Source organism: Lonchura striata, chromosome 7 (assembly GCF_046129695.1).
Source record: "Lonchura striata isolate bLonStr1 chromosome 7, bLonStr1.mat, whole genome shotgun sequence".
Classification (NCBI taxonomy): Eukaryota; Metazoa; Chordata; class Aves; order Passeriformes; family Estrildidae; genus Lonchura; species Lonchura striata.
Window position 1 is genome coordinate 7126936 of NC_134609.1, and position 23504 is coordinate 7150439.

Consider the following 23504-nt stretch of genomic DNA (forward strand, 5'->3'; position numbering starts at 1 on the left):
AAGATCTTTTCCCTTCCAGGTTTGAGACACTTTATCTTACTCTGAATTAGATCTTAACAGCATTGAGAACTACAATGTTTCCCTTATAAGACCTTACTACTAGGGCATAAATTATTTTGACAAACAAAAAGCAGGGCAAAAGGAAGGTCTGTATTCTTTTCCACTACATCAAACTAGATGCGTCAGCAAGCAAATTAGTTTTGTAAGAGAGTCTAAAAAATGGAAATAAAATAATATAACCTGCTTAGATTTGTAGTTTTTGGTTTTTTATTTGTGATTTTTTTTTTTTTTTAATCAAGAGGACTTTGCTCAGAGCAAAGCTGTGAGCTGAAGTCACAATTTTTAACTCTTCTTTGGGCCATTCAATTTTTACTAGCCATCAATGTGGAAAGAAGAGATCTCCTTTTCCATGCCTGGCTCCATCTCTGGACCTTCCTTCACACTTTGAGCAGCTCTAAAGCTCTGCCAATGGGCACCGAGTGCTCTGTGAGAACTGCCCCAGTGCAACCTCAGCCCCAGAGCAGGGCAACCACGGGGGCACACACACCTCAGAGGGCAGGGAATCCCCAGGCATGGCTAAAATACATCAGCTGTCTGTCCCTGTGCTGCCCAAACCATTTATATCGCTACAAAGTAAATACAAACCAATATAGAAAACACCTGGATTTTCTTCTTTGCCTTATTATCAGTAGAGCCAGGGGTATGGAAATCACTTTTTCATGAGAGGTAAATGGATTTTGAACCAAGAGGAAAATGACTGAACACTGCAACATCTTCAACTTATAAAGTCTTTGGATAATGTGCTACTGACATTAATAGGATTTCTCCCTTAAAATGTCAGACTCTGAGAAATCACACATGCATATGGTCATGAAGTGAGAATTATTGCATCTTAAATGTAAATTCCAATAAAGTCTCTAGAAAACACCACAAGCTATTTCTAGTAGAAACACAGGACACTGTATTGAAAGTTCTTATCTTCCTAGCAAGTGAGAAAACCAAAGGTGTATGGGACCCAAAAAGATGAAAATGCTTTTAAATTGCAGCATTTCAGCATTATATATCAGCATTTCAGAAGGAAAATAAGAAATCCTACTACCTATGAACAGTTTTATTTTATTTTTCTTAGATGAAACTGCATTGTGAATTCATTCATTTAGGAATACAGTCATACTGACAATAAGGTGGGTTAAATGGACTTGCATATTATCTGCCAACATAGCCTGATAAACTGGGGCAAGTAACCTCACAATTGACAAGACCATGGCTGCTGTGCTGGAATCCTCCATGAAAATCCCATTTTTTTGCAACGGCATTATTACAGAGGAAATAGTAATAAAGGTGTGAAACACACTGTAATATGCTCACAAAGCTCAATATGGTAAAGGGAAAAGACACAAAGACTTCTGCTTTGTGATTTTTGAGGATCACAATTTCAGGTAGTGAATAAGATCAGTAGGAAAATTAACCTAAAAGAGGGTGAAAAGGTGCCAAAGTTTACCAGCACAATTTTCCAGTCTCTGCTCCAAACCCCACTGAAGCAGAATTGCTGCTGACCTGAGATAAAAACTGATTTCACAGCAAGCTTTGGGAAACTGAGTGTGCTAAATTATCATCATTAAAAAAAAAAAAACAGAAACAAAAAAACAACATTTTATTTTGCCTGTATATGGTTTCAAAATCAGGAAGTCCACCTGTCACCTCTTTTTTCTCTAGCTACACATCTGCTCACTGTTACATTGGTGGCAGGGTTGCAAAGGAAACAGAAAGTGTTATAATCAGTTAGAAAGACAAGGCCCCTTACAATGGCATGGAGATGCCAGGCAGCCTAAGGTTGGTGTTCAGTGAGGAGATTCCACTTGCATCACTCTAACCAAATTCATTCTTCAGATTGCCAAGGTACTTCTGCTTTGGAACATGGCTGGGTTGGAAAACAGCAAAAACCAGCACTCTAGAATATTCTATTGATACAAATCCTCCATTTTCCAGAATATTTAAAGAAAGAGAGAGGCTTTTCCAAGGAGCTGCAAGGCTCTGGCAAATTATCTCTATTATTTTTATTTTGTGGGACTCTGGCTGCAGATCTTCCCAGTCAGCTACTCATCACATTTACCAGAAGCAGTCCTTTTCCCTAGAATGCTGTACAGAATAACAATCCCATCCTGCTGCTTCCTCAGTCCATTAATTCAAATATGGTCTGAAATCTGTGTGAAACAAAAGACTGTATTGCTGCTTAAGCTGGCAACAGCAGCAGCAACAGGTATCTCCATTTCCGAGTAGCTTTATAAAGGATCAGTAAATACCCCAGCATCAACGAAAAAATGCTTTCTACTTTGCTATAAAACCATTACCTCTACCTAGCATGCAGATAAAAAAATAAAGTCTTTTTAATCCAGAAAAAAACATTCTTCATGTTTGTGAAGAATTCAGTAACTTGTAATATTAGAGAACACTGTCAGCATCAGTAACATTCTTCCCTCAAAGGCAAACAGCTGTCCACTGCAGACTGCTGTTCCCTCCTTTATTTTGCAGCTGTGCAATTTCAAGAAAATTTGAAACTGAAAAACCAGCTGTCTCTATGTTTCATTTGCCAAAGGCCTTCCCATTGAGGATTAGAAATTTTCTTCCCCTAAATAAAACAGAAAAGAGAGCTTAACACATGATTAAAAACAAACTTAGGCACCCAAATACCTTTGTAAAAGATCTCAATAACTTTACATTTGTAAAACAAAGTTAAAGTCACTTTCAAATTGGAAACCAGTCATCTTAGATTCATACCTCTTAAGTGCTCTTGAAAATTTTCTTTATTTGGGGTAACATCGAGATTGTGGGGACAAGTGAGTCCTGCACCAAGCCTCACATTCACACATCCAGCCAGGCTGGAGCAGGAGCACCTGCAGGCAGCTACTGGTGCATGAAGAGCAGCATGCAGGAATTATCCCAGTCTAGCAACACCTCCTGCTCTGGCAGCTGCTTCTTCCCTGGCATTGCTGCTCCTGCTCCTGCCGGGTACTTCAGGTCAGCTTTCAGACACCTGCATTTACCCCGAAATATCCATTTTGCTGAGGTGTCTACTCCTACTCTTGCCCAAGAGCTGCATCAGCAGAAAGCTCACAGGACACCAACAGCTGGAGCCTTTACTCTCATGGGGGAAATTTCTTTGGAGATCCAGCAACTGCAGAAGGCAAAAGGCAGCTCACCTGAGCCACCTGTAGGATCATATTATGCTGCCCAGCTGAGGCCTTAAACCCACCTTAAGCTCCAAGGTACAGAACCTGATTTTTCTAATGTGTAAGAATTCTTCTTAGGTTTTCAGTCTAAATTTATCCTGCACCAACTTAAACCCATTTGTTCTTGCACAAACACTATCTTTCAGCTTCAATCATTCTTATATTTCCCTTATATTTATCCACTTGGCGTATTTATAGACCCAATGACATCTCTGACATATTTCCCAGGCCATCATTCCATACAGCTGCAATTTCCTGACAGGCATTGGAACATCTATCAATTACTGCACTGGATCAGCAATATTTCACTCAAAGAGTGGCATTCAAATACTTTAAAAAAAAACCTGATCACTGCTTCCACCACCACTTCCTACATTCCTATAAAATGCAGTATCTTAAAAGAGCCAAAAATTCGTGCTGCCAGGACCACCAGACACCAAAGCAAAACCTCCATCCATTAACAGCATCAAGGGGGTAACAGCCTTTGAGTCAGACTCCTCATGGGACAGGAGAACACAAGTTCTGCCCCCAAAAGTGCAAATTCACCCAAGGAGGAGCAGCAAGGACTGTGCTGGCTGGCACAGCAAACTGTCACAATGAAGCCAGAGATTCTAGTTAAAACCCTTCTGTTGGAACTCAGAATGTCCCTCAGACATTTTTAGAGGTTCCAGGCCCCAGTCAAAAGCATTTAAGACCCTAGAAGGTAGCTAAAAACAACTATAATTTTAAGTTTAAGCCATAAAATAATTTACCAACTTTGCAAAAAAAAAAAGTCACAAAAGTTTAAATAAAAAAGTTTATAATAAAAATAGTTACAAAATAATAAAAAAATTAATATTAAACAAGATAATTTTAACACATATACAAAAAAGTTTTTACTTTATACATAAAAAATCAAGAATTTTAAAATAAAAAAAAATTAACCACTCCTATCCTTCCTCTTTCTTCTTCCTTACCTCCATATTTTTAGTAATATTAACACTTAAAAATTAATTTAGAATAAAAAACACCATTTAATGTAAGTATTAAAAAAACTATAAACATTTATCACATAATATACCATATAAAAAATAACAACAAAAAAAAAAAATCAAAAAACCAAAAAAAGTCAAAGGTATATATACCTCTACCTAAAGTACTAACCAATCCACAGTAACCCAAAAAACCAATCTTTTAAATAACTTACGATAAACTACCTTAAAACCAAACAACAAAAAACTACTAAATATTTCTTTAAAAACACAAATCAAAAAAAAAAAAAAAAAATTCCCGCCACACAAAATCCCTAAACCAAACCTAAATTCCATCACCCTTCTGCCTACGAAGGAAATTTCTCCCCCAATAAATAGATTTTATCTCGAATTATGAACCAGAGAGAATGTAAAAGAGAAAATGTGTTCCTGTCATATTTGTGTGACAACTTACAGATAAAGTAAATCAAAACAGTTTAAAATCTCTTTCCTATAACCAAGATCTGCACTGAGGAACAATTTTTAGAATAAAAATATTTTGGTTTTAGAAAGGAATATAAAATTCAAGACAGAAGTCTTAAGATTGCTCTTCTGAAAGCAACTTTTTAAACAATCACGTTGTGGTAATTACAGGTTATGTACACACATAGCCATACAAGAAATGCAATCATATGCTGTGCTTTTCTCTCTCTTTTGTGTAGGTGCTTAACACTGCTGCACAGACATTATAACACAAATACATTTTTATTTCTCTCTTTTTTTTCTTTTTGTTAGTTTTTCTAATGCTGCTTAAATTGCTTGGACAACTTACAATAGAAATTTTGGTGTCTTGCTGACTTCTCTTTGCTGTTCAGTCTGCAATTGCAGCAAGTTTAAATATATGCAGAGTAATTACACGAGAGTTGGTAAATACTTGCCTAACAACAGTCACAGTACCTGAAGAAATGCTTGCTGAAGAATTAATATGAGTTAGGTCTGCAACATGAACCTTCTTCCTAGAAGATAATCTCAGTCAGTGCTAGAGTCATCTACGAATCTCTAACAAATGTCTGAAGACAGACAGATATGACAAATGCCGTAAGAAAAGGCACACAGCCCTAGTCTTCCTGACTTGAAGTCAGTGTCACTGTGATGGAGCCTGATTAGCTGCTCTGCCATTGCACATTTTCATTTTTTTACAGCCCATTAGGCTGCTTTTAACAAAATTAAACACACTGCAGGGCAAAATAACCAAGTAAACCAAAACAAAACATTTACACTGTTTATAAACATTTTCTAAAGAAACTGCCATTTTGAGGATAAATGTTTCTCTCTTGAGCAAACTAAACATCACTCTTCCCAGTTTCTGCCTTTGGAAATCCCCAGAACTGGGATGGGGAGAGCAGACTATTTCTATGAAATGCATTCATTAAAAATACATCACATCTAACTGGACACTACTAAATAAAATACATGTAGACTACACAGGAAAACTAACCATAATAATAATAATACAAAACAAACTCCACCATGATGAGTAAGATGAATGCGATTAATTAGCATCCATCTGAGCTAAGTTAATGTTACATAATGCTACAGCTTTGTATCCCATTCATTGCTTTTCCTAGGTTGTGACAATTTCTGTTTCCTCTGCCCATGGCCATTGAATTCAGCCTGTTCTCTCTTTAGGTCCTGTTTCTCTTTGTACAAAATCCCACATATTGGAACGTGGCTTCCCAGTTTTTTACCCATGCCAGCAGGAGGAAGGTGGCAGTGGCATTTTAAGCGTCTGCAAAAGTTTCAGTCAGGATGCTGTGCTCTACCACAGCCTCACCCCTGCTTCAGGGAGGAACAGTTAAACGTGAGAATGGATCCCACACCTTGTGCCTGGCCCTGTCAGCCACTGTCCCACTCTTGCTTGGAGTGGTAAGGAAGCAGAAGGGGAAGGCACTCAGCACTGGGCAGCAGGAGGTGCTGGTACAGCAGGTAAAGCACATCACGCTGCTGTGTGGAAGGGAGGGCTTCATGCAGCTGGGAAAGATGCTATTTGTGATGGAAAGGTACAATCCTTGCAGTTGTTCTGGACTGCAGTTCACTGTTAAATTGTGTATTTTAGTTCATTTTAATCTTAGAAAAAAAGGCTGACTGGTTACATTTTTTTTTTCTCAAGTTATGCCATGAAGAAATATAATTTGCCTTTTAATAGAAATGTCAAGGACCCATTCCCTCCAATTTACTATATAGATTTTTAAATCCCATACGAAAATGTTATAAGTTTAATTGGAAAAGACAGCATGACAGCATAATTTTATACAACTGGTTGCAATTATTACAATAGCAACTTCCACAGAGCTCTCAGTGATTTTTTTCAAGAGCATTTACTAGCATGTGAGCATTTACAAAGTGTGAGTTAGGAAAAAAAATAGTAATTTGCTACAGCTGTGCAAAGTGTATTAAGGAAATCAATCAGCAGTGACACAGATACTGAGAGATTTTGCCCTTCTGAGAGCACAACTGTAAGATTTGGTGACGTTAATAGGCTTTTTTAAAATGACCAGATTAAATAAAGCATTATATTTTAGCCCAGATATATGGCACATAAAAAAAGAGGCAGACAAATGGGTTAGAAAACTATTCTGGTTGTTTTTTTCACTTAAGGGGAGAGTGAGATCAATATGACAGAGTATAAGCCTAGGAAAAAATGATGACAAAGGCACCTCCCTGTCAGCTTTAGTGCTGGAGTTGTGAACAACTTACTTCTGTTCAAATAGGAGAATTTGCTCCTTCTTTTGTAACCATAACTGCATCAAAGACATCCAAGTATTGCCAGCTTGTTTTCCTAACTGCTAATTTCACAGAAGGTTCAGTTCTGGCTAAGCCCTTGGGTCAAAACTAATTTTATTATTATATGCAATAGACACAAAGTCTTAATTTTAACAGATGATGCAGAAGGGAGACTTGCATGGAAGACTAGAAAATCAAGCAAACATGTCTTAAAGGGCATGTTGAACACAGATACTAAAAGGAGCTTTGAGAGCATAAGTGCAATAAGAGAACAGAGAAATTTACTTAATTAGACAATAATGAAAAAAGCTTATTAGGGAAGTTTAACACACTCACAGACAAGTTTCTAGAAGACAGCAACCGCAACCCAGTTCTTTTCCTGAAGTGATTTCATGGTGATAAAAGTTCTGCAGATTCATTATGCTCTAGATTTATTCTTTATTTACTTTTGAAGATATTCTCATGGGCCAAAACACCCTCTGTGACCTTGAACTTTGTGTTTTTGTCATTAGATTTCTAATACACTCAAACCAGACCAGAATAATGCAATGAGGACAGGCTGTAAAGAAACTGGGCTGTGAATAATACATGTAAATGATGTTGAAAAGGTACCTGTGAGAGTTCCACCTGTGAGGGTGGAAGACAGACAAAATTGCTTTTCTTCTTTAGGGAGAGGGGCAGGCATGCCAGTATTTATACAGGAGGCAAATTAATTGGCTTTTGCTGAGCTCTGTGCTGCTGCAGCTAAACTGCTTCTACAACCTGACCTACATAACTTCCAATTTGCATGGGAATTTCCTCATTCAGCCACAGGACAGCACAGCACACAGTGAACTGCAGAAATGATCCTGGAAAGTCATACAGCTGCACATGAAATAAATTTATTGTGAGTAAATTAAAACTTCATAAAATATCTTTGCAGCACCAAATTAATTAGTCAAATCAGAAATTAGAGTATTAAAACTAATATAATATAGTCAGAAAGCTGGTATAGTAATTTAAAAGTACTGTCAATGGCAATTAGCAATAAGCATCTAATTTATGGGACACTGCATATCCAGTGCTTTGCAGCAACACTTATATTTATACACTGACAGCCCTCATTTTCTCTGCTGTGCTCATTTCTCAGTCTCCTAATTTTCCTTGTATACTCAAACTAGGAAAAGCCTGTAAGTTACCCTGCCAGATGAAAGATACAAGTTTATTTTCCAGATTGCCTATGCTGAAAATGGCCAAAAAGTAGCTAACATGATAAGTTTGATAGGACAGATGTCTCATGAGAATTTCTGTATAGGGTTGGTTGGGGTCTGGACTCTGTCCCATTTGCAGGATTTGAACTCAGAAACAGTCTCAATGCACATATGTAATTTAAGGACAGATTCCAGGAAAATTCTGCATACTTTTGGGGGTCAAATAGATCTATAAAATCTTCCAGTAATAGTCCCTCTTCTTGTGCCAACAAGATGCTGGACAGGGAATCAGATACAAACAGCTGCTATCTCACCAAGAATTTTCACCTTACCTTCTATCCATTACCAGCTTTCCAGTCCTGTGTTTGTTCTCAGATATCCTATCCACTACCAAGATAACCAAACCAAAAATATCACTTGGGATTCAAAAGAGAAAGACAGACCTCCCAGCCCTAAAAGTATGTATGAAAATGTACAGCAGCCATTGCTTTATTTCTGGGTATTTCAGAGGCATTAAGAAGTTAATTTTCACACAGTCCAAGTATCATTTTATAATTTAAAAAAAATTACTTAGGACATATAGAAGCCTACATATTATTAAATATGGACAGGTGCCAAAACTCCTCTAATAATTTTGCACTTTCTCTTTACTTTTTACTTTTGTGTGTGAGATTTTGCATTCTTATGGAGCAGACACATTTTACATTCAAATACTGGTGCAGCTGCTACTACCTAAAGCTTGAGAGATTTATGGATAAAAACACAAGTGCAAAATACAAGAGTACATTTGGTTGCATATCAAACAGCAGTTGCATCAGTCTCTCAAACTGCTGGACAAAAGATTCAAGTCTACAGATAAATGTAAAACAAAATAAAATTCCTCAGCTAGACCAGCTTCTTCAGAAAAATACATTATGCATTTCCCAGTACTGACAGGGATAATGTAGTACTTTTCTCCTTGACCAAAGTATGTCACACAATTTGTTTTCTAAGCCAACGTGTGTTAAAGCAGAAAAGAATAGCCATTCTTCTGAATTGCTGTCAATAAAAAGGCAGCTACTGCGTCAGTCAGCTTGTGCAACAATAAAAACCCAGATATGTATCAATGTCAGAATCTCAGCACACTGCACACAAAACATCCTCAGTTCGTATACACCATCACTGCTGCAGGATGCACACACTGCTGCTTCCCAGTCACTTCACTTACTCTGACACCTCATTTTTACAGTGTAAATACCACATCCCGCCCAAAAGAAAACCCCTCTGTAGATGCCTTTTTTGTCATGAACAAGAGACCAAAATAAATGACCGAAGCAGTCCCACTCAAACCTGACAACTTCATGCAGTTGCCTTTTAGTCTTTATCAATCAAAACCACTGAAATAAAAATAATGTTATAGAGGAGAGCTCCGAATTGAATTCTTGATTGAGAATCTGTACCAAAAGCCAGCCTTGTCTGAACAGAGCTCTCATTAACAACTCTGGCAGTAAATGGCATTTACCTTGCCCTAGGGAAGAGCAGGTACAAATCAGGGCACCCTGTGGTCATCACCTAGGGATTAACATTCCAGCGCATCGATGTCTGTTCTAACTTTTCTTTCACTTCTAGCTTTTTATGGCCAGCAATTTAAGGCACTCAGCAAACCTCAGAGAATCCCAAAGTCCCTGCTCAGCAATATGCCTGACCTCGGAGCCAGATCCTGACCGTGAGCCCAAGGCAGCAACAGCAGCCAGGGCCCCGCAGACCTGAACACCGAGTTAGTTCACATCCATCACACTGAGAATGGTTTTCCACCTGCTCCTCCTGGCCTTCCCCCCCATGCTGCTCGCCACTCTTACACAATTAAAACCTCACAAAACTCATCTAAACCACATCTTGTATTCCCCAACTTGGTTTTGAGGTTTTTTGAGCCAACCATGGAGTGCTGAAATATTTAACTACTACCACATATAATCTGCTGGTATGGGATTTTGTATAAAGAATAAAATGTGATATGGTTAGGCAGTAATATTAATTCATTTTCTAATCACAAATTTTTCCAAACTCCAAACAGAAGAATCTCTTTGGTAATGCCCACTACGCAGCTCCATTTACCACTTTTTAAACTTTACTATCACACTTGCCAATATTTCCTTTGCTGCTGCTCTTTCTTCTGCTCAGACAGGCCATCTGCCATCCTGCTCTCCAAACTATTTGTCAGCAACAATCTCTGTAGGCACTGAAGGATATTATAGGTGTGAATTACATTCATATTGTTCTTCCTGTATTTTGGGTTGAGGACAGTGCTATGTTGTAATGAGGCACTGACTGTAGAGAAAAAGCAGAAGCCCACAGCAGCTAGAACAGAAGGTACATGTCATAAATTTTCAGTGTGCACTTCCTATCCCTTACAACAAATTTATTCAAATTCTCCCCTGGCAATCAACTGTAAATGGTTTTCAGCACATGTAGATGTTGGCAAAGGATTCCAAATTATATGCATTAGGTTTTGTCCCTAAAACTGACCAATTTTCATTAAGCAGAGTAGACACATTTTTTCAGTGAAAAATGTGTAGATGATACTCAAGATTAATCAAACTAGAGAAACTTTGGAGTGATTTTAGTGGAGTAATTCTAAGGATTGAAGCTCTGACAGGCGACTTGTCAGCCAATGAAGGGTTGTTGGAAGTAAAGCATATTGTAAAGATGAGCTGTGACTACTAAAAATTTTGGTTTATGTCAGCATATAAGAAGGAGCATTTTTATATATAAGATCAAAATGGGAAGAATTCAGCCTGGTTGTTCCAAACCACTTGATTTAGGGTCATGACTGGAAGGCAGGGAAGATCAAGCCTCTTTTAATGCCTTTTTATTTTTGACCCCTCTAAACATGAGTAATTTTTATTTTAAGGTTTGAATAAGTTTCATTCTCATCTTAGTAAATCTAATTCTGACTTAAAGCTTCAGGAATTTTCATTTTCAGGACAAACTCAGCTGGGAAGCTAAAACATACAGGAAACTTTGAGGTCTCATTCTGGGAAAGCAAAAACTCATTTAGAATTCACTTTAGCAAGTCTCTTCACTTGAGCAAAAATTGCACAGTATATAGAAAAAAACTTTAAAACAATGAAAAAAACTCCCACAAAAGCACTTTTTTAAAAATCTCATCTGCCTTGTCCATCTTGAAGATGCTGTGCAGCAGGAAGGTGTAGAAAGATTTGGATTTTGTGTAACATAAGAATAAGAGGTTAACTATAAAAATTCTGTTGAATTTTAGAAATATTTTATAAATACTGAGCACTATTGATCCAAGAAGCAGCTTGCTATTGTTGCATTATTTCATTCACTTGAGATACACTTAAAGCATTCCAAATTAACAACCTAAGTAAGGTCTAGTTCAACTTAATCGAAGACTAAATACATATATATATAGTCTAAATTTTTATATATATGAAAGTTTTCTTGCCATCTTCCTTTTCTTTTTTAGTTTTCTCTTATGGTTAAAAATAAAAAAGGAATAGAAACATAATTTCATTTTCATACATGCTGAATTCCAGCAGTCAGCTTCGTGATGCTTCCAGCTCACTGAGTTCAGCTGAGCATTTCAGGATTTGTGATGTTTTGCCAACACAGCAGGGTTGATGTCCCTGCTCTCAGTGCAGATCTGCCCTAGCAGATACTGAGTAGTTTCCCTGTACTAAGGGGCAGACAGACAGTGAGCAGCTATGACTTTGAGTCTTTCTCAGGCTGTCTTACTGGGGCTTCCTAAATAGTTAGAAGACTTAATCTTCTCTAAGTATCACCTTATAAAATCTAAATTTGGCTTTTTCTTAATTTGCCATATTCTAATTAGCCTCTGATGGAGCAGGAAAATACATCTTGTCCATTTATTACACAGGAAAGTTAAGATTATATTTATTCATAGATCTGCAGGGTGGTATGAAAAAATCAGGCAGAGCTTTTCCTGCATTTCCTGCAACAAATTCTGATAAGAGCTTTTTGACTAACACAGGACTGAGGAAAGCAGAAGTCCTGGAGGGAGCGATAGGTTACCCTGAATGTACCTTCAAAGGCAAAAAAGCTCATAAAGCAAGAACCAAGTGAAATGGGTCATGATCTCCCCAAGCAGATGTATCTCTATATTTAGCTGTTGACACCTTAAGGAAGTGTTCTTATCACCACCCCAAGTTGGCCCAGCTTGTTATCTTCTGCTCACAAACTCATGTAGTAACATTGACCCTCAGAATCTCACAATCACAAAAATGTGTAGTTTGGAAAAGACACCCAAGATCGAGTCCAACCACTGAACCCAATGCTGACAAAGCCACTGCTACACCATGTCCCCAAGTGCCACCTCTCCAGATGCCTTTTCAATACCTCCAGGGCTGGTGAGTCCACCACTTCCCTGGACAGCCTGACCACCCTAAACCAACCTAAACCTCCCCTGTCACAACAGAGGCCATTTCCTCTTGTGCTGTCACTTGTTACTTGGAAGAAGAGACCAACCCCACCTGTCTATAGCCTCCATTCAGGAAGTTGTAGAGAGTGAAAAGGTCCCTCCTGAGCTCCCTTTTCCCCAGGCTGTACTCACCATACTTCCAATGCCAATAAAATGAATAATAAATTACTGAGAATGGCATTGGTGAGTAGCATTTTTACTTGGAGTTCCCCAGACAGCTATACATATGGCTTAACCCAGTTCCTCTGAAATAAGTAACCTTTTCTCCAGAAGTGTACTGATTGTATTTTAAGGCTTTAAAAGCATTTAAATATTTGAATATTTACTGAACACTAAACAAATCCTGACCACAATGATTGCTTAAAATGTGGAGACTGAAAAAGACAGTAAATTAATATGGCATTAATAGGAGACCAAACTGTCAAAGACAGCTAGCTCAGACTGGAACACGAAGTCTTCACAGAAACAAAAATACCTTTTGCTTTTATACATATTACCATATATACATATTTATATTTACAATTGCTAATCTCCACACACCAACAAGCTCCTTCAAAAGGACACTCTTCCCCCATCAGTGCACTGCATTGCCTGCCAGATACAGGTGGAGCCATTCAGGAATAGATCCTCCATCAGCAAGAGCCAGGCTCCCACATTAGAGCTGCTCAGCTTCTAGAAAAAGTCTTTTCAGAAGGACTCATTAAATCCAGAGAGAAAATGCACTAGGTCATCTCATTATCAAGAAAATAGCAAATTTATGATGCAAACCACAAATTAATGCAAATAATTCAGCTGGATGCTTCAAATCTGCTCAGTATCTTTTATTTGAGTATTTATCTTGAGCAATGACACCCACCAGTAATTTTATTTCAAAATTGAGACCTATGTCAGTATCTTAGATTTTGTAAACTCTAGCACCTTCTATAATACAGATGGACATTAAAGCAAAATTCTGTGTTGTGTTTTGTCTAGGGTAGGGCTATACTGTAAAAATACGCATTTCACTACAGTAGAAATTTCAAGTTTACCGATTCACCACTAGAGCTGGCTAAGAAATAGCAGAAACATGTTAAAAAAGGAAAAAAATCTACAACCACAAACACAAAAAAAGACACTGACTGACCCACTTCCTTTTTCTGTGCTGTGATCTAGGCATTCACCTGCAGGAGAGCAAAATCAGGTCAAGGACTTGAACCTTTCACCTGTCATGGACAAGTATTCTGTTCTCTGATAATCCCGGGCTTTTTTTCCTGTACCAGATAAGGCTCCTTCTGAACCTGAAAAAGCTTTCACAAAAAAAGCACTGTCGAGACACATAAAACCAGTCTGTATTGAAAATGCAACCTTTTTTTTCAAGAAAAAAAATCAGTTTTACTAAAAGCAAACAAAACAAGAATCCAAGTTAAATTTAGATGCTGCTTTTCAGAAGCAGCCCACACGGTAGATATTTTCTCCTGATAAGCATTAGGTATTAACCTCTCCCTGTATCTTCAGAGATAATTGTAGCTAACTCCTTTGGAAACAAAATGAAATGTGGGCATCTGTTCATTGTAAACATTTAAAGAACATTTTGGATACAAAATTAAACTGTAAATTATGTAATTTTTATTCCATTATGGAACAAAAATAAACATTTTAGAAAAAGAAGAAAGGGAAGCCTAAATGAGACAGACCAGTCAGCCTGTAAAAAGCTATTTGTGATTAAGACATTTATCTGGAATATTGGAAGCAGAGGAGTCAAATCTTGGTGTCAAAGAGGGAGTAAAGGCCACGTGCAATGACAGTGTGGGAAGGAATCACAGAAAAGCACATGGCAAATACTGAGTGGAAGGAAAGACTAGCAAAGAGAGATGACTCACTAATAGAAATATAATTCAGAAGGAAAAAGCCCCTCACAAATGGGGAGGGACATAAAGTAGTTATGTTGGGATAGAAGGTAAAAGATTAAAAACCAAACAATCTGGTATCTTAGCAACATATGAAATACACTCAAATCTCCTCTTGCTAAGTCTCCTGAGGGGTTAAAGTGGTTGAGGAAGACAGGGACAAAGAGCAGAATTACTTGCAGAAAGGCAATGAATGGACAATGGCAGGGAGGGCTTTGGCTGTTACTTGTTCTGTGTTTTGTCACTGTTCCTCTGTAAGAGAAAAGAGCTTTCTGTTTCCCAGGCCCCTTATTAACCTGTGACTGTTGATGGCAGCAAACAATTGTACTTTTCCCTCTAGAGCAAAGGGGTACTTGCAGTGAGAGCAAAGAGCCAGGACCCCTGAGGCAGGGTGCTGCTGAAAAGGCTGGAAGTGAATCTGGTCCTCCAAAGAGTCTCATCAAGTCTGTCTTTGGTTGGCTTCTGTGACAACACTGATCTAGTTTGTCTTTAGAAATTCCTGCCGTGAGCAAATTTATCACTGAATAATAGGAATACATGTGCTCATGGCTGGCAGTTTTGACTCCCAAATGGTTGATACAAAACCCACTAGAAAATAGTAGTCATACATGGCATAAAAGTCATGTGAGGACAATGCCATCTAAAAGGATTCATTAACAAATGTTTCCAGTCCCAGTGAGATCAAGATTCTATCACTTGATCTTTCTGATCTGGGAAATAATAGCTACATAAATTTCTGGGTTTGCACAGTAAAGTTTTAAACAGAAGTGGCTATTCCCTGTTGCTAGATGTGTTTTATGTTGGGCCTAAGCAATGAGCCTGGAAATGCTTTCAGGATTCTCAGTGCTGTTTTCATTCTTAGCAAAAGTTTATAATTTTGATGTGGTAATCAAACTCATAGTAATACTGACCCATAATATTTTCAGTAAGATTGCCATTATTGTAGGCAAGTATGTACATACATACATTGCCCTCTCAGAATCTGGTCTTCACAGCAACACAGAGCACTCACTACTTTAACTTTGAATGATACTTATTCCTGGTTTTCTGTCATGAGCAGAGATTGTTCAAATTAGCTGAATAAAGACTGACAGAAGCTCTAAGCAAAGTCAAAAGTCTAACAAGAATAAGTGCACTAATGAGCATCCTTGTAGTGGAGTAAGGACTTAATGCAAAGAGTGAAGATCAGCTAAGAGCACAGAGGCTCTTCTGAGGTATTCATTTTGAAAAAGTGATCAGAACACTCAGCACAAATCCTCTTGGAAGAAATTTTAGCTCTCACATATGAGCCTCTTAATGTTTTCACTCTCAAAAGAGTGTGTATTGGACTGATCCTGAGCTTTGTGCTTGTGCAGTGCAGAATTAATCTTCCTGCTGTTCATTACTTACAGTCATAAAACTGTACTCTGGACAGATCACAATATGAGGAGCCCCACAGCACCTGCCCCCACACTACTGCATCTTTTACTAGAATCATTTAATGCAGAACCACTCATAGGAGATGGCAAAACATTCAATTCAGACTTAGATTTAACACAGACACTTTCAAAGACATAGGATTAACTGCCAATAAGAGAAATCCAAAATCCATCTCTTTTCTCCATGTGTCCTTACTAGCTCCTGCAGCAGGCAACAACATCTTAAAGAAATCTATACCATGGCATCTCAACCAACCATGAAGAATTCAACATCAGAATTGTGATGTAAAGTGAAATAGTATTGCTAAAGTAAGATCCTCTTGGGCAACTGAGTAGCTAATTTACAAAGACAAGAACCCAAAAAAAAAGGATGCTTTTCAGTGAAGTTAGAGTCATATTTTGTGCAATTCTCCTAAATGTCATTTCATGATGGCCTATCTTTCCTTACACTTATCTCCCTGAACATGAACTATGGCCACGACAGTGCTGAATTTTCCTCTTAGGAGGTTCGAAAATGTGATCTGACAAGACATTGATTGACTTCACCTTATTCATCCAGGCAAAATCAGGGAAGTCCTTCTGAAAGACGGTGGGAGATTGACACCAACAGTAACATATTGTCAGTAGTGAGAGTACACAAGCCAGAAGAGTTAGTTACTTGGGGGAACAGTCAAAATAAGGGGCTTCCAGGGTGTCACAGAACATAGACTTCAACTATATTTGTACTTGCACAGCCACGAAATGGCCAACAGCGGATTTAGGAAATCATAGTGTGTTTGTAAGAGGGCTAGGAGGAGTTGTTGGCTGGGATTTGCATTGCTAGAGATCCCATTTTGTATCTTCCTTGGGATTTGTATTGACTCCATATAAAATGACTCATTCAATTTCATTATTATCCTTCCACATACATGCAATTTTTAAAGAAGAAGGAAACAAGTGGTTTTGAGGTTTGTTTAGAGTTTTCTTCCCTGCTGCCAAAGATACTGCACTTCCCTGATTCCAGCCTCTTTGTAAGAATGCCTACAGAGATGCAGCCTGCACAAGCTGAATTCCAGAAGACCATCTATGGTGTAAAAGCCGTGGCAAAACCAGACATAATTGAATACTGCAAATTAAAAGTTTTGAAGGTAAAACAATGTTAAGTAACCAGATGGCAATACATTCTTGTCTTCCAGGAGAAGAGAAGAATAAGGAACTAATGCTTCTTTAAAACTAATATAAGATTTTTGGTCTAATTCAGATTGAATTTTTCTCTTTTTCCAAATAAACATCTATAACTTTTTATTTCAATGTTATTTCCACTAATTCCTAAATAAAGATCCATATGAATTTAATAAAGGCTGACATATAATTTAAAACTGAATTGAATGGAAATAAACTGTAATCCCCTTACTAATATTTCCAGAAAGAAAGCCAAAAGGTATGGGGAGTAGTTGTGCAAACCCACTGCCTTTTTGTTTTTTCTTTTCTAAAAGGACTGGTAATTCAAAGAAAGTAGGGAAAAACCAGCTCTGTTATTGCACACAAAAGTCATGAAAGAAATTCAGCTTAATATTTGGCAACAGCATGCACTAGTGCACTTTTTTCTGTTTTGACTTGAGAAGAGCAATACAAATTTAGAAGACAAAAGAACTCGCAATACTCCCCCCTCATTAGAAAAATGAGCATTTCCTGATCAATACCCTGATTTTAAAAAAAATTATTTTGCATCACTGACAGAGAAAACAAGAAATTAAAAAAAGTTACTCAAAAAAATCTACACTACACATTCTGGACAAGTCACAGTTAGCTTATCCATGGAATCAAATATTATTAGGTGTTTCCTATGAATTTAAATTTTGTGTTTAGGATTGTAAGAAATAACCTTATCAAAACTGGTAGTGATTTTCTTTGCCCATGGCATTAGTGGCAAACCTGTGACTTCAATTAATCTCTCTTTGACTTGAATGTTTCAGGACATTCTGATAACAAACACATTCACACTTCCAGTTATCACCGGTGAACACTTTTACTGAAGCTTTGTTAATGTCGCATCTCTGCTTTGGAACATTCCATTCCAGCTTTGCAGAATAAAGCCTAAGCTCTTATTTTAAGGAAAAGAAAACAAAACAAATCAAGACATTTCATACTATTCACAAAAAGTCAAATTTTACAGCTTCCATACAACTCAGATTTGAAAATGCATCTTCTTTTATTGATCATATCCCAAGGTCTTTACATGCCTGATGATCAAAAAGGAGGGAAAACATGTCCCTCATTGCCTGAGGGATATCTTTCCTTATTTTACCTTGCTGATGTTTCATATTCCTCAGCCTGTCTGTCATTTGAGGCATCTTTTCTCACGTACAGTTAAACTCATTGAAACTTCTGGAGACACTGTGTTGCTTTTCTTCTTTTTTACTATTTCAGTTAAGGCAATTCCTTCCTTTCAATTCATTAATGCATTAGGACTAATCTAGGTTAATTTGTGATGCATTTGAACCGGAGGAATTCTGGTTATACACCTTTATATAGAGACTGCAGTTGAGAGAAATATCAGATCCACTTCATGGAGGCTAACAGATCTTCTGGGGACTTCTTGTCATTTTTGGGGACTTCCCTTGACTGTAGTCACCACATCTTTAGCTCTTTAAACTTAATTTTACAAGCCAATAAAATACCACCTTTTGATTATTTAATTTTTGTAAAAGCTTAACATCCTAGAGCAACATTAATATTTTTTCTGAACACACAGTGTGGCACTCTGCCATTAGTTTGATAAAACAGCATAAAATGACAGCCACTATAAAAGAAGCCTGATCAACAACCTCTCTATTCATATGAGCAAAAAAAGTCTTGAACAAAATAAATAATTAATGCAGAGGGGCTTAAAACCTTTTCTTTTTAAGACTAAGTTAAGCCACAAAATTCAGACTTGGGTCTACAATTTAAAAGTTCTTTTTAGGATTAAGTAAGTCCCATGTTAAATCTCCTCCACAAAACTCAGATATCCACCTCTGGGTAGTCTCCCACTTCTAACTGCCCCTATTTCCATGCAACCTTTGAAGTCTTTCCAACAGCAAAATCTTATTTTCTCCTATGCCTTCTAGAAATCAAAATAGGAGAACAAAAAGGAAATTCAGTAGGAAATTTGACAAATTCAGAAAGGTTAAGTAGAATTGATTAAAAAATTACCTAGAAAATCAGTTATTCAGTGAGGGGCACAAGTTTCATTTTATGTATTCAAATTATTTGGAAACATATTTTAAAGATATTTCACAATGGTGATTCTCCTTATCCTCTATTTGATAAGAATCCCTTTGCAAAAACCTTTGTGGTGTCCAGTGCAGTAGCACAGACTTCAAAGCCAGCTCTACTTAAAGTAGGAAGCTGAACTTCCTGAGTTCTCCTGACTTCTCTTTCAACATAAATCATCCTGTGGTCTTACATATACAAAACTAAGTAGGGGGAATAAAAAATAAAATGTTTAAGATTTTTGCTCATTTTCTTGGGGAGCTTTATGTTTTTATTTTGAGGACATTAGTCAGGGATGGGGGGTGTTTAGTACATTTTTTGAAAAAACATTTTTTTATTTGTAGCCTAGCTATAGTTGTTTTCCTTATCTACAGTCCCAGTCTTCCCAGAAGAGGGAGTTTGATCTTTTGCTACAGTAATCTAAGAATGAGCAACTGCAGGTTCCAGATATGACACTTGCAGGTTTCTCTTTGATGAGATTAAAAGAGAAACATGTGTGCCACGTTGTCACAGGTTAAAGTGTTACAAGACCACAGGCTATAGCTCACTCAGTAGGAAGAAGACTTATGACATTTGAAAAAGCCATTTTAACAAAACTCAAGCATAACAACATGGAAACCAAGAGGAAAAAAAAAATCAAAGTTGAAATGAAGCATTTTAATGAAACACAGAATTGACACATTTTGACAAAATTTTTGTCTGGAAGATGAAAAGTCTTGAAATGCTCAGAGCAGGGATGCTAAATAAACCCTGTTTCTGGTGGCTGGTTTATACTGATTACAAGTGAAGTATGATCAGGTTACTGAAGAAATTACATGATGGGGTTGACTGCAACAGCAGGAGTATGGCCTGGTGACCTATAAGCTTTCCAGCCCACTTTTATTCTTCTAGGAAAGAATGCATTTATTCTACAAAAGTATTGGATAACATTGCCAATATTTGACAGGGGATCCCTCGTTACTCAAGCTAAATGTTAGCAGATACATCATCAACAGCACATTCCCCATCAGGAACAGCCTAAGCAATGCCATGAAACTTAAATGTGCTGGACTTGTTCAAAAAGCTTGATTGACATCAACCAGCGCTGGCAATGTGCAGCCCAGACAAAAGAGCCCTCATTGCTTATTTCAGCTTTCAGAAATTTACTGTTGCATTTAAAAAATTGCTTCTTTCTGAAGCTACCTCCAAATTCACCCTTCAGCCATTCTCTTTCTAATCCAAACACAAACCTAAGTTTTGGCAGTGCAAACCCAGAGTCTTTGAAGATGATAATACTGTGCTTGACTAATGTGTCAAATACTTTTTACACTCCTCAGGTTATGCAAATAACAAACATTTCTGCCGCTGAGTGCTACTTACCAGCATGGTATTAATTTTTTTTTTCTCTCACCAGAAGGAAGATAACTACATTACTGAACAAAATGTTGTTGCTGTCCAGCTGCAGCAGAAAGTTCAATTATCTTCCTTCCAGGCTTGACATCCTTAGAACAAGTGCATGTGCACGCACGTACACTGAGATATGTCACATTATGCCAGCACACAGAAATGGATCTGAACTGGACCTGTCTTTTCCTCTTTTGAAAAGAGACAAGGCTCAAATCTAAGATAAATTTCAAAACTGACTAGAAATGTACCTAACTCACGTTAACCTTCTTCATTCATGCCAAAAGAGAGGCTCCTTTTGGGCCACAGGTATGTCCAGCAGATCCATGACAATGTCAAGCCAAAGTCCTCCCTTCCTTACATACTCTAAATAATATAATTTTGAAAGAAAATCTCAACAAAACAATTTTTATTTTCAGAAGGTATAAAAAGGATGTTTCAGCAGAACATAGCCTCACTATCATGTGGCTGAAAAATGCTCTGGAAACAATCCAGTCAGAATCCAACCAGAGTAAGCATCTTCTAATAAAGAAAAGCAAGTCTGTGCAACCAACACAAAGAAAGAAACATAAATATTGTCTGCACCAGATAAACACTATGGGGCTTTTCTTCTTGTCAGATGCAGCTTAATCTGGGAGTCTTTTTGGGGTTTTGTGTCGAATCTGCATGGATTTAACCTTTACTCTTGAGAGAGTAAAGCCAGAGTCCCCTGTAAAAACCAGGTCAGACAGGAACCACCCTGTCCTGTTGTTAATCAACTGTCCTTTCCCACACTTTTAGGATACAAACTACCTTTTTCTTTGACATATACACAGCTTCTATATCGACACACGCACATAAAACTTGGCTGAGGTAAAATCTGCCTGTACCACTACAAGCTCTGCATTTTACCATTAAAGGTCAAGCTAAGGAGAAAATAAACCAAACACAAAGCAACCTGTAATGGGAGCTCCACAACACAGAGAACTACAAAGCAACAGGAGCCTTTAGAAACAGATTTTCACATGGAAAAGCACAAGAGAATGAATTAAAAAGCACAACGACTAGAAAAACAAGCATTGTTCTTCAAAAAAAAACCAAAACAACTAAAATCTAATTTTAAAGAGTACCCAAAACCAGAAGATTTTAATATGCTACAGTTTCCAGGTATATGAACAAACACAAGAGATTGGATATGACCCTTTGTTGTACGTCACTTCATTTAAAAACATAAGTTAAACATAATTAAATGGATTCACCTTAAAAAAATTCATCTTGGATAATATTTTGGGCATAGTTTATTAGTCAGAGAATTTAGAAAGGGAAACAGTGGAGGTTTATGCAGAAGTTATTCTGACATGTACTGGCCAGTGTAATAGAAAGTTACTTTGTCTCCACAGTACTGCCTGAAAGTACATCTTTATTATTTATGCAAATAGACAACAAATCACTTGTCAAAGTGAAAAACTAATCAACCTTCACATAAACTGATATAAACTATTTCCAAGGAGATTATAATCTCTTCAGTGCCATGCAATGTGCATTTATTTCCTTTTGAAGGAACCACTTTGCACTTTATACCGGGTTTCCTTTTAGATTATGTAATTTGATGTGTTTCTGAGTCAAAAGCAGGGATGCTTTGGCTCTAAGCAGGGACAGTATCATCCCAGACCATAAGGAATCGCGTGCCCTGCTGGAGCAGCGCACGTTTCACAGGAGCAGGGGCGGGTGACGTGGTTTATCCTCCCAGCAGGGCGTCGCTGCGCGTAACGCACAGCTGCAGTGGCCCAGCAGGGACCGGCTGACTACAGGCAAAGGGTCATCTCACATGGCAAGGGCAGCCTCCAGCACGGGTTGCAAAGAGAAGAAAAATGTTTGACGTACTTGGATCTGACAAGATTGAGTCGGTTTTCGGCAAAAATTGGTCACAGCGGACTCCTTGGTAGCCCTCTTTGCACCTGGGGAAAAGGGGATAAATGACAAACATACGCATGCGGTAGTAAAAGGTTAATCTTAAGGTACCAAACCAACCCTGCCAACTTGCAGAACTACAATATGCAAGTTGCTTTGGCTGTAGTGGGAGCATGGTTATTACTGGAACACAATGGAAGCAGGCGAAACAATCTGTATTTCAAAAAATTTCCCTTCAAACCTTCAATTATTTTAGAAACTATTTATGAAAATAAACATCATTCTTTTAAATATCAATTCAGTGAAACAACCAAAGAAAAAACCTGAATAACATATGCATATTTGCAAGTAAAATAAACTCTTCAGGTAACATAGCACTTTATAAAGCTTCCATACTGCATGAACCATAAGACAGACAACTTATCTTTTTCTGTCTGAAAAAGCAGGGAACAGTTAGCTAGCCATTAATTTTAATGCCAGTTTATGCTGTGCTTAAAAGAGAAAATGATAGGCATCATCAGGCATTGTTTGCAAGCAGGAAGTTTAAGATGCCTGTAAGATTAGATTTTAAAGTACATAAACCAGAACACCCTCCTGCCTCAACAAACAAGGACTGGCTTTGACTGAGATTGTAATACTATTATTTATCTTGAAGCCTTACTTTGAAGGAATTCCATTTGCTGCTTTTGAACTGTTCTCAGAAGTCTCATTTCACCTAAGTGTATCAGAATCAGATCTTTAATTATTTATTTGTCAAGCAGTTTTTCAGAGGAAAGTGATGGACACTTTAATTATAAATGATAGCACCAGGGATTCCTTATCTCCCAAAGCTCTTGCACATCACTTAAGCAATATGCTCAAATCAGCATCACCACCTTTCATTAGGGTTGACAACTGCAGCTTGAATGATGTGATAATGTCAGGAGAAGAAGCTATCTGTTCCTTCACAATGTTTGTAGTCAGGCTTCCTCTAAATGTTGCCTTTTAATATGCATTTGGTTTTATAAATTAATGGTTCAATGAGGAGTGCATCTCACCAGCATTGACTCGGGGATTAGCAACATTTGTGAGAAAATATGTAAATTGTGTTCCCATCAGACA

General features: G+C 37.6%; 1 protein-coding gene across 2 annotated transcripts in view; it reads right to left on the reverse strand.

Moving 5' to 3' along the window:
- Window positions 1-23504, reverse strand: part of NRG3 (neuregulin 3) — a 348278-nt gene that overhangs the window by 83627 nt on the left and 241147 nt on the right. For both annotated transcript variants that reach the window (XM_021537205.2, XM_021537204.3), the window contains exon 3: window positions 22377-22450. In XM_021537205.2, the coding sequence (XP_021392880.1) occupies window positions 22377-22450 (74 nt within the window). The remainder of the gene's footprint in view (window positions 1-22376; window positions 22451-23504) is intronic.